The 12,520-nt window shown below is 50.1% G+C and overlaps 1 protein-coding gene across 1 annotated transcript in view; it reads left to right on the forward strand.

Moving 5' to 3' along the window:
- The window catches only part of LOC119319275 (probable inactive histone-lysine N-methyltransferase SUVR2), a 9,332-nt gene extending 7,365 nt beyond the window's left edge, over window positions 1-1,967 (forward strand). Inside the window, exons 6-9 of the mRNA XM_037593764.1 lie at window positions 415-481; window positions 576-626; window positions 933-1,029; window positions 1,736-1,967. Coding sequence (XP_037449661.1) covers window positions 415-481; window positions 576-626; window positions 933-1,029; window positions 1,736-1,767 — 247 coding nt within the window. The 3' untranslated portion in view covers window positions 1,768-1,967. The remainder of the gene's footprint in view (window positions 1-414; window positions 482-575; window positions 627-932; window positions 1,030-1,735) is intronic.
- The last annotated feature ends 10,553 nt before the right edge of the window (window positions 1,968-12,520 follow it).

Below are 12,520 nucleotides of genomic sequence, written 5' to 3' on the forward strand. Positions count from 1 at the left end.
GCAATCAAATTTGACCAAAATGGTAACTGATGAACGGCCACCTGTGAGGGTTTGGGGAAACCTTGCCGCCTGAAGGTTCAAATCTTGTTGTGTGTACTTGTTGAAGTGAACACTCCTAAATCTTGCCTGTGTGTTATCACCATCCAGTATTGCTCTTTATAAATGCTTGTAAACTAGTAGTGGGTGCGCTTGTATTATTCCTTATGACAGCACTTTGATTAAGATACTCAAGTGATGCCACTCTAATTTGAAGCTAGCTAATAACACTTCCTAACCCAAACTTTGAACAGAAGTGATTTTGAGACAAAAAAAAATGCTGCTTCCATACTATGCTGCATCAATAACTTTGACTTATTAATTTGGTATGTTTTATCGTGAGAAGTTGTTGACTTGGTATGTCATTGTACGCTGTAGGTGTTCTGATGCCAATCTCATTGATATACCTGTTCAGATCGAGACACCTGACCGCCACTACTACCATGTATGTATGCAACTCCAGCTAGTTATTGGCTTTTGTGTGTTAATCCAGTTTGAAACACATGAAGATTGTTTATCTATTCTTTTGTTTCATTCAGGTGGCATTTTTCACCAAAAGGAAAATAGAGCCATTTGAAGAACTGACATGGGTAGGTGGCACCCTTGTATTTCATCCAGTTAGCCAATAGCATTTAAGCTCCATTGTGCTGTATCAGTCCTGTACCAGTGAATCTGAGGGCTACAAGATATGGGCTAACCCGTTTCTACCATGCTAGTTATATTTTGCTCAATCTCGTGTTTTTGACTTCTATAACTTAATGTTGAACTGTATCAATTCGAACCCATCAATAGTTTTGCCAGGCTACTGTCCCTTCTTTGTTTAGTGAAATCTTCTTGCCTACTTTAAGTCGCGCGTCAAAATTCATAATCTTGTTTTGTGCATATTTTGACCACAGGACTACAATATTGATTTTAACGATGTCAACCACCCTATCAAGGCATTCAAGTGTTGCTGCGGAAGCAAGCACTGCCGGGACAAAAAAAGCAACCCAAGTAGGTGCCTTAATCTTTTTCTATGGTGCACTTGATGCTTATTTCTCAACCTTCCCTACCCCACTGGCCTACTCTAATCTTTGGAAGATGTCAAGTGGTTTTAGCATGCCTCTTAATGGTGCATCTATGATTATTTCTCATTAGCTCTTTTTTCAATTTAGTGTTTCTATGTCTATGCACATGACGGCTGGCGATATACTAATCCTGCTGATCCAAAAAAAAGTGTCGTGGTACTGAACTGAAACCACGACACTCTTTTTGGATTGGAGGGAGTACTATTCGGTGTAACCAATTTTAGCAGAAGAACTAGCATATATTTAGTGTGTACCCCTCAATATAGCAGTTCCTTGGTATTGAACATTTCGGGTGAAAAATACATGACTATATGCCCATATGATGTCCTGTTATGGCTGTACCAGTTGAAAGCAACCAAATTGTCGTGAAATTTGTAAGATAGATAGTGAGGTAATTGAGTTTGATCTTGAAACATATATACTAGAACATACCCTTGTAACCCTATCCAACATATAATTTTTCCAGAATGTATAGGGAATGAAAAATTCCATCTGGTATTTTTTTTTAAATTCATCTGGTAAAGACAAATGAATATTTTCACCAAAATTGCTTTTTCATTTGATATTTTGAGTGGTATGATTTACCATTAAAGTTGCATCAGCTGACCCCAAATGGTGGTATGCTGCTGCAGGATCTAGATCCAGAGCCCTGGTGTTGCTATGAGTACTCTTCAAGAGATATATGGCACCATGGAGATTCAAGATTACATAGCATCTGCAGTGTCGTCGTTGTGGTTTTGTCACAAGTGATATTTTGCTCTGTGTAGAACAAATGTTCCAGATTAATGACTCGTCACTGGACCTGGATTGCCCGTTTAAGTGTTGTCATCCGAGCTTGCTTCCAAGCAGCACTTTTTGGTTCCCCGTTTCTTGATCTCAACTTTTGATTTGGAAAGGTCTCTTGATTCCTTTTCTCGATGATATATTACCGTCTAGACAAATCTAAGACAAGAATTTTGAGGAGAAAATTCCTTATTTGACACTGTTTTAAAATCTGGTTTCTTATTTGACACTGGAAAAGTTTTTCTTCCCTATTTGACACTAGTCCTAAATTTTATTCCCTATACGACACTTTCGTCCATTTTGAACCTAAATGACACCTGAAAAGACGATTTTGCCCCTCATGCGGTATGTGTGTGTACGCCCGTGTGTGCTGTTGCGTGTGTGGGTGCACACGCACATGTGTGATGCTGCTGCTGCATGTGTGTGTGCATGTGTGCTGCTGTGTGTGTTTGCTATTGCGTGTGTACGTGCGCGCGCGTGTGTGCTGTTGCATGCCTATGTGTTGCCTGCGTGTGTGCTGCTGCTGCTGCTGCGTGTGTGTGTATGTGCGTGTGTGTGTTGCGTGCGTGTGTTGCTGCGTGTGTGTGTGCATGTGCGCGTGTGTGTTGTTGCGTGTGTGTGTGTGTGTGTGTGTGCACGTGCGCGTGCGTGTTGTTGTGTGTGTGTGCGCGTGCGTGTGTGTTGTTGCATGTGTATGTGTTGTTGCGTGTGTGCTCCTGCCCTCGCACTGATGCTGCGTGTGTGCGCTATTGCCCCCCACACACATACGACATGAGGGGCAAAAGAGTCTTTTGAGGTGTTATTTAGGCTCAAAATGGACGAAAATGTCATATAGGAAATAAAATTTAGAACTTGTATCAAAGAGGGAAGAAAAACTTTTCCAGTGTCAAATAAGGAAGCAGATTTTAAGATATTGTCAAATAAAGAATTTTCTCAATTTTGGGACGGAGGGAGTATGTACGAAGTTCAAGTATATGAATCGTTTTTTGTTTTCTAACTTAAAATATGCGCTGACCTTACGGTTTGGTCTGAATTTGGCAACTAGGGTGTAACTGTTAGGAATAAGCAATTTGTATTCCCATGAGGCCATAGGCCGATATATATATATATGTACAGGTGTGGAACATATGCAGGAAACCCCTTATACAACGGGATAAATACAAAGGGGTACATGACTTATATTATAACTCTAACCCCCCCCCCCTCAAACTCATGGTGGATGAACAACACTGAGTTTGGAGAGATAAAAGCCATGTTGTGCTCTAGTCTGGGCCTTCGTCAGGAAATCCGCCAACTGTAACTCGGAAGGCACATACTGAAGAGCAATAACCTGGTCCTGCACACCAGCACGCACATAGAAAGCATCAACACCGATATGCTTGATGAGCTCATGCTTCACAGGATCGTGCGCAATACTAATAGCACCTGTACTGTCAGATAAGAGCAGAGTCGGTATAGTGACAGAAACACCAAAATCCTGAAGTAACCACCGTAACCAAGTCACCTCTGCCGTCAAAAGAGCCATTGCTCGCAACTCAACCTCTGCACTCGAACGGGAAACTGCAATCTGTTTCTTCGTCTTCCAGGCAATGAGAGAACCACCAAGAAAAACATAGTAAGCAGAAAGTGAACAGCGATCTGAAGGATCACTAGCCCACGTAGCATCCAAATAGGCCTGAAGCTGTAAAGAACTGAAGCGAGGAAAGAATAGACGGTGAGAGATTGTGCCCCGAAGATATCGGAGAACACGAAGTAGATGACTATAGTGAACCGAGGTGGGAGCGGAGACGAACTGACTTAGAATATGAACCGGATAAGAAATATCCGGACGAGTGACAGCTAGATAGACAAGACTGCCAACAACATGAAGATAACGCGTCGGGTCAGGGAGGGGATCACCATCAGTAGCACGGAGGTGAACATTGAACTCCATAGGAGTCTCAGCAATGCGCTCGTCAGTAAGAGCAGCACGAGCAAGAAGATCCTGGATATACTTTTCCTGGGATATAAAAAAGCCATTAGAGGTAGAAGAGACTTCAATCCCAAGAAAGTAGCGAAGAGGTCCAAGATCAGACATAAGAAACTGCTCACTAAGACGGGCCTTGACAAAGGCAATATACCCGGGGTCATCCCCAGTGATGATCATGTCATCAACATAGAGAAGAAGAAGAGTTCGACCACGAGGAGAAAGGTGAATAAACAAGGCTGGATCATGAGCACTTGCTGAAAAACCAGCGGCAGTGACCACAGAGGCAAAATGCTCAAACCAGGCACGGGGGGCTTGCTTAAGGCCATAGAGAGAGCGACGAAGACGACATACCATGCCATCAGGAACAGAATACCCAGGTGGTGGCTGCATGTACACCTCCTCACGCAGCTCACCATTAAGAAAGGCATTCTTAACATCAAGCTGAGATATAGACCAGTGGCGTGCAGAGGCAACGGCAAGAAGTGTACGAACAGTGGTCATATGGGCCATAGGAGCAAAGGTCTCGTCGAAATCACGACCATGCTCCTGCTGAAAACCACGAGCCATAAGATGAGCTTTGTGACGCTCAAGAGAACCATCAGAGCGAGTCTTAACCTTGTAGACCCACTTACAAGTGATGTGACGGACTCCGGGAGGAAGAGAAATAAGATCCCAGGTACCAGTGCGTTCAACAGCAGCAATCTCCTCTGCCATCGCAAACTGCCATTCAGGATGAACAACAGCCTGATGATAAGAAGTCGGCTCAAGAACAGCAGCACCAGCGGTGGGAAATCCAAAGCGATCAACAGGTGGACGAGGACGAGAACGCAAGCCATAAGTAGGCTGAGAGGAAGATGACGACGCATCCACAGAAGCATCCACAGGTCGTGAACGACGAGTGTAATGCTGAGGAAAAGATGGAACAATATAAGGAGGACTCGCCAAGGTAGAATCGAGGGATGGTGACGAAGAAGTCACCGGAGATGAAGGTGTAGAATCCAGTGACATGCTAGGCGAGGAGACCGGGGAAGACCGTGGCTACAAATCGACTAGAGGTGGAGAAGCAAAAGGAGTGAAACGAATAGGCACAGGCTCGACGGGGGTGATAGGTGAGTCAGGAAAAGTGAGGAAAGAGATATTCTCCACTGAAAAAGTCGAGAAGATGGGCGTGGATAGAAGGGACGAGACTCATCAAAAGTCACGTCTCGAGAGATACGCATCCGACGACCTATAGGATCCCAACAATGATAGCCCTTATGCTCATCATTGTAGCCTAAGAAGACACACTCAACAGACTGAGCGGTTAGTTTGGTGCGTTCGCGAGGGGCAAGAAGAGCATAGCAAACACAACCAAACAAGCGAAGCATCGAATAATCAGGAGAACGATAAAAAAGATGCTCGAAAGGAACACCACCCTGTAGAGCAGCGGAAGGCTGTATATTGATAAGATAGGTGGAGGTGGAGACGGCCTCAGCCCAAAAATGAGGCGGGAGAGAGGCAGCAATCATCAATGCACGAGCCGTCTCAAGATGTCGATGCTTTCGCTCAGCCACACCATTCTGAGCATGAGCACCAGGACAAGAGAATTGAGAGAGAGTTCCTTGCTCAGCAAGAACACCACGCAACATCTTAGAGATATACTCGCCAGCGGAGTCAGCACGAAAAACACGAATGGGTGAAGAGAACTGAGTATGAACCATGGCAGCAAAACGCTTATAAATATGTAACACCTCACTACGAGAAGTCATGAAATAAAGCCATGTGTAACAAGAGAAATCATCTATGAAAATAATATAGTATTTATGACCACCTTTCGAAGCGAAAGGAGCCGGACCCCATACATCAGAATGGACTAAATCGAAAGGACGCTTAGACACTGACTCACTATGTGAATATGGTAACTGAATCTGCTTGCCAAGATGACAACCCTGACACTCTAAAGAGACATCTCCTGAGACAGACCCCAGAAGACCTCGATGAACTAAAGACGACAACCGAGAACCACACAGATGACCAAGTCGATGATGCCACTGCTTGAAGGAACCAGTAACAGAGGCGACTGAAGCGGAAGAACTGGCGATGGTGGTGGCAGTGGAAGGAACATGAAGCCAGTCCAACTCCCAAAGACCCTAAGAATCACGGCGGCGAGGGCCAACCCCAACCAGAGTGTGCGTGTGACGATCCTGGACAGAACAAGAGTCAACGTCAAGGATGACACGACAACCAGAATCGGTAAGTTGACCAGCAGAAAACAGATTCATGGTAAGTCGAGGAACATGGGCAACATCAGGAACAGAATAAGGAGTGGAAAGATTGCCTCTACTAGCAACAGAAAGTGGAGTACCATCAGCAGTGAAGACATGAATAGGAGAATCCAACGATCGAAGAGAGGACAAAGCAGAAGAATGAGAAGACATATGAAAAGAAGCTCCAGAGTCCAGAACCCATGGGGATGTACCTGACTGTGTAGAGGGCGGTTGCTCAGGGCGGGAAGCATCAGTCACAAAACCAGTAGTACCCGTCGAGGAAGAACCTGAAGCCGCGAGCAGACGCTTAAATCTCAGAATATCCTGCTCAGTCAAAGCAATGGCTGAAGCTGTCGAGGTAGATGACGAAGTCCCTGAAGATGATGATCGCGCCTTGCGCAGGTGTTTCCGCTTCGTGTAGCACTGGGACTCAATATGACCATCATTGTTGCAGTAGTCACAATGTGGACGGGGGCGACCCGAGCCTCCAGAAGGAGTGGGCAAGAGCGGCAGAGCACTCGAGCGAGAAGGGGTCGGTGCAGCAGGTGGAGTGGAATAAGCCCGAGTCGCGAGCACAGAGGGAACCTCCAGCAAACCAGCACCATGTAAGCGAGTCTCCTCAGCACGAATCTCTGAAAGCGCCTCCATCAAAGAAATACGACCACGAGCAAACAATTGAGCACGCCGGGGCTCAAATTCCTTACGGAGCCGAGATAGGAACTCATAGACGAGATGAAACTCCAAATTGGCCTGGACAGCCTGGCAACAGGGGCAAGTATGACAACCAGCACTACAGAGAGAATCAAGCTGGCACCAGATAGCAGAACTCTGTGCATAGAAGTCATCAATAGTAGAGTCACCCTGCTGAAGAGCATGCTCCTGACGGACCATAGAAAGGTATAAGGCATCACCAGAGGGCTCATGGCGCTGACAAAGACGGGTCCACATCTCAAAGACAGTAGGAAGACCCAGAAACTCAGAAGCAAATCGAGGCAGAACACTAGCAGTGAGAACAGCTGCAGCACGAGCATCATCATCAAGCCACTGGGTGTAAACAGACAGAGCACCATGATACATCTGAAGAGCCTCCTCATAAGCCAAAACCCTCTCATCATAAGCACGATCAGCAGCCTCATCATCAAGCTTAGCCACATCCTTGGCGTCCTGATTAGCATCCGTAGGAAGAACCACTGGAGTCGGCGGAGTAGGAGCAACCGGAGGAACCGGGCGTGGTGGACAGCAGACCTCGCCAGAAAGAACACCCCAGAGACGGATGCCACGCATGTGAATGCGCATGAAGCCAGTAAACTCTGTGTAGTTAGTGCCATCAAAGATCACCGGACAGCGAGGGACAACAACATAGCCCGATGCAGCAGACATTTTTTTTGGTCAACGACTGCGTGGAAGCCCGATCCGATCTGGAGGGCAGAATCGAGCAGCTAGGCGGTGGGATCTGATCTGGAAAGAAGTAGAGGCGAGCAGGAAGATGAGCGCCTCGTCACTTGAAGCTGGCTGCAGCTGGGCGATGGGAATCGGCGACTGAGACGACTGGAGGCCCGGCGGTTGGAGGCGATTTCGATCTGGAGCGGGGCCTGGAGCACATCGATCACGGGAGGTTGTGGTGAGCGCTTCTATCTGCAGCGGAACGGGGAGGAGAAGGAGATTGAGGAAGACTTCGATCAGGAGATCAATCACGCGAGGCCGGTTGGAGATCGAGCGGGATTGCTTCGATCGGGATGGATCAATCGCACGAGTTGCAGCGTGCAAAAAATTGACCTAGCTCTAATACCATGTTAGGAATAAGCAACTTGTATTCCCATGAGGCCATAGGACGATATACATACATGTACAGGTGTGGAACATATGCAGGAAACCCCTTATACAATGGGATAAATACAAAGGGGTACATGACTTACATTATAACTCTAACAGTAACCACATAGAGGTCAACTCTGACAACATCAAGGTTATTAAGACAATGAAGATTGGAGGTCGCTTTTTCGATCTTTTGGCGGCAGTTTTTGATGATATATATCACCTTGCATGTTATTTTTTGCATATTATTTTTGAGCATACTTCTGGAGAGACTAATTGTGCTGCTCATGATTTAGCCAAACTAGGTAGAAGTAAAGTCTGCGGGGCGGCTGGAAGATCCACCCGTGACAGCTGCACCCAAATCAAAAGTTGCTTATTGATACCACCGCCCATGATCCACACCCTAAGCAGCTGCGGCAGCCATCCGAGCTTGCTCACAAGAGATTGTTGATACTCTTGTAAAAGATAATATGATGATTATCTTGCAATAAAAGTACTATGATGTTAAAAAAAATCCATGCTCCTTGTGTCGCTCCCCTCGTGACAAGGTGCGAAACTTGGCCGCCACCAGAAAAGCTTCCTCCCAATGATCTCTCATTGTCGTGGCTGCGGTGGTGGTGGGCCTTGCTACCTAAGTGCATCTACAGCCGGGCACACAAACTCGCCTCATATGTCCGGGCGGGCTGCTCTGTCACTGAGCGGTCATATTTTTTCGACCCAGACGAACGTCTCAAACAGGCCTCAAACGCATTGACTGACAGGCACCCCCCATATCCAGCCCAAATATGGGGTGGATATGGGGGCGTCCGGGAACGCCCGCCACGTTGAACTGACGAACGGGTCCCACGGGGAACCACCCGAAAACCAGTCGGTCCAACAGACGCTGCGTGGCGTCGCTCCGGCTCACCGCCCAAGACCGAATCCAGCTATTTAAGTCATCCGGCCTCCCGCAACTCTAACGCAACCACCTTGCCCCTCTCCTCACCGTCAGTCCGAGCCCATCCACCTCCTCCCTCTTCCGCTCCGGCGCTCTGCCCACGGTTCGACGATCCGCCCATGCTCTGGCAGTCCGCCGTGGTCCGGAGCAAGATCATCTACTGCGCGATGCTGACGTCGGAGCGCCGCACCGAGATCCAGTAGGAGATCTGGGCAAGGCAAGCTGCGCGCGCCGCCCGCATCGCTGCCGGGCTGCCTCCGGACTCACCAGAGCCGAAGGAGGAGTAGCCGGGGGGAGAGGAGGAGATGGCTCTGATGGAGGTGGAGGAGCCAGAGCAGCAGCTGTCGGGCTTCAACATGGAGCAGGCGGAGGCAGAGTTTGCCGTCGCCCGGTCCGACGAGATGGCGGAGCAACGGGCCATCCTGCAGTCTATTCAGGATGAGGCCTATGTGGAGGCCAACTGGGCGTTCCTTCGGTGGGAGCAGGCAGAGGAGCCGGAGCTGCAGCTACCGCCCATGCTGCCGGAGCCCGGCACGGAGATCATCGACATCTCCAACGACGTGTAGCTAGGTGATCGACGTAGTACATAGGTTTTTTTAGTTTGTATGTCTTTGTATGGATTTGAGAATCTAGTATGAGATGTCTGGCTATAACTGTGGAAATTTGAGACATGCCCGGTCAGTGCCCGTAGACATGTTTGGGCGCGTCCGCGTGTGTTTGAGGAGCCGGATTTGCCAAGCCCGGCGTAGATGCTCTAAGAGCAACTCCAACGGGATGACCCAAATGGACGGCGCTTTTGTCCGCTTTTTGTCCGTTTGGGTCGGCCCGGCGGACACAAACGTCCGACACTGTGTTTGGTTCGGCGCGAGCGCCCAACGCTGGCCCGACCCATTTTGTCAGTGCGCCAAGAAGAAGTCTTGATACATGCATTTAATTAAACATAAAAGCCGGCCACAAAGGCCGGCGAAAGTCCATATTACATTAATTAACATAAAAAACTAAAAACTAGGCGTCCTCGTCGGCAGCGGCATCTGCGTCGGGGCCGGTGAGGTCGATCAGCATCGGCGCAGCGCCGGCCCAGGGGAACGCCGTGTTCCAGAGGGCGGCAATGTCGGGTTGCGCTGCCGCTGCCTGGGCCTGGCGCACCTCCTCTTCGGCCTTGCGCTCGAGCATCTGCAGGCGTTCTCTCTCCCGGCGCTCCTCGGCCAGCCGAACGCGGGGCCAGTGGTCGAGGTAGGCCGCCTCCTGCTTCTCTGTCGCCCCGAGCCAGATCGGCGGAGCGCTGACCCACTCGCGCACTAGTCCGGTCTAGGAGTAGCGCTCGAGGTAGGCCGGCTGCTCCGGCTCGGCTTTGGGCGGGGACGGCTGGGTCACCGGTGGCACGACGTAGTCGCCCGACGCGGAGAGGGCCATGGCCTCCGCCATGGCAGCCTGGAAAGCCGCCTCATCCGCCTCCCTCCACCGCTCCTCCTCCTCCTCGCTCTCCTTAATGGCCGCCTGGTAGGCGGCCTTGGCCTCCTGGTCCTCGTCATGGACGACGAGCGCGGGCGGCGGCAGGCTGCGGTCGACGCCGCGTCGCCTCACCTCCTCATGCTCGGCGGCGAACCATCGACCCCAGTTGGGCGAGTCGACGGCGCAGTGCGGTTCAGCGCGCTGCTCTAGCGTCAGCAACGCCCGCCGGTGCAACACCTCCTCCACATGGGCCCTCGCCGTTCGCGATGCCGCCGGCACAGGGATCCTCTCCGGATCCAAATGCCAGTCATGCCACAACGTTATGTCGGGGTACGCCAGAGGCACGCGGTGGTGCCAGTGCCACTCGGCCTAGTGCAACGGCACATTGATGCGCTGCCTCTGCCGGGGAGCGCACGACGGCGCGGGGAGGGCAGGAAGGGAGGGGGAATGGCAGGCGGGGGCCTTGCCCTTGCGGTTGCTGCGGATGCCGGAGAAGAAGTCCATGCTGGCGGTGGCTAGGGTTGTCACCGGCGTGGGGGCAGGGGTGGCCAGATGGGGACGGGGGGCGAGTGGCAGTGGATGAGGACGGCCGCGCCGCACACCCGACTTAAAAAAGGACGCCCGTCATCGCTGACGCGTGGGCCCAAGGTGGGCGGTCATCATAAATTATGTTGACCGTGGTGGTTGGACAACCGCTAGGTGGGGATGCGGCAGACGGCAAGGAGACGCGCGGCGCGTCCGCGCCGACGCATTCCAGGCGCAACTTTGGGCCGAAAATGGGTCGGCGCGGACGCCGGACGGACAAAAGTGGCGGCCCAACGCGCTGACCCAAACGGATGCGGGTGGACGAAATGGGTCGCCCCATTGGAGTTGCTCTAAGATCATAGTGGGGCTTGGGCCCTGCCCTGAGGGCATTGGGGTCGGCGGATGTGGTTACGCGGAGGCGGTCATCTTAGGTTGAGGTGTGCCGGAGCGATGGCCTCAGGGTGGGTGGCGGCGGTGGCCGTACCTTCCTCAGCGACGGGGATTGTCAGCTTGGGATGCTGTGTGGTCATCATTGTTTGGTGCAGTGGATCAAAGGATCCCGTGCCCATATCTACGGTGGCTCGTTGGTCGTGCTATAGTGCTCGTGGCGAGCGATGGCACTGGTTTGGAGGTTCTGCGGTCCCACACAGTGCCCGATGATGACTATGGAGTCGGTGGCTACCCGCTGCCCGGCGTTGAACATATTTGATGACCTTGGTGGCTTTAGACTAGCCACAATGGTCAAAAACATAGAGTAGTAACATGCATATGTTACTAGTCTATGTTACTACCTTTACAGTGGGGAGTAACATATGTATGATAACATGCAACACTTCATTTATTACGCTATAGACTCATCTTGCCTTGATATATGTGATGTTACTCATACTAGTAGTAACTAGCTATGTTACTACTTTTCTCTCTTTCTTTATTTATTGCTTGCCACATCATCTATTTTTATCTAGAAATGTGTGATGTTACTCCCATTGTGGGTAGTCTTAGTTGGCTTGCCTGCGTGTGCATCCCTGTGATGTGTTGTGTTCCCGCTTACTCCCTCTGTCCGGTAAAGAGTGTATGTTTGGCTTTAAAATTTGTCCACAAAAAGTGTACTTCTAACTTCCCAATGCATCTTAAAGTAGAAAAAATACTTCGATCTCATCACACGGTAATCATGACTAATGGCAATCTACACATGGTTTTCTTAATTTCTACATGCACTTAGCTCATTGGGGGTGGGTAATTAAAGAGGAAAGAGATAGTAGCTTGCACCTTTCCAATGCATTTTTTACTTAACTCCATAATTTGTCCTAAAATTTCTAGATGTACACTCTTCATTGGACGGAGGGAGTACTGGCTAGCCCAACCGCCACTTGAGCCAGGTGGGTCTCTCCCTTGGTCGTGGCTTGCAATTTCCCTCCTCGAGATGTGGCGGACGCTGCTGCTTGGGGTGTGGTGGTGACATTTGCTAGGCAATGTGATGGCAGCTAGCTTCTAGGGCACCAGCTGCGCACAGATGGAGGATGGCTAAGTGGTGGTCTCAGTGTGTTGGCGGACAGTCCTTTCATCTGCTCCAGTCTGTTGTAGGTCGGGGTGGCTGCCCCCCTCTGCATGCGTCTCCCGACACCGGGAGGCTTGCGGTCTCGGCCAGATCATGGTTGTGTTGCTCAGATCTGTCCAAACATGATAGCTT

This window comes from Triticum dicoccoides, chromosome 6A (assembly GCF_002162155.2).
Source record: "Triticum dicoccoides isolate Atlit2015 ecotype Zavitan chromosome 6A, WEW_v2.0, whole genome shotgun sequence".
Classification (NCBI taxonomy): Eukaryota; Viridiplantae; Streptophyta; class Magnoliopsida; order Poales; family Poaceae; genus Triticum; species Triticum dicoccoides.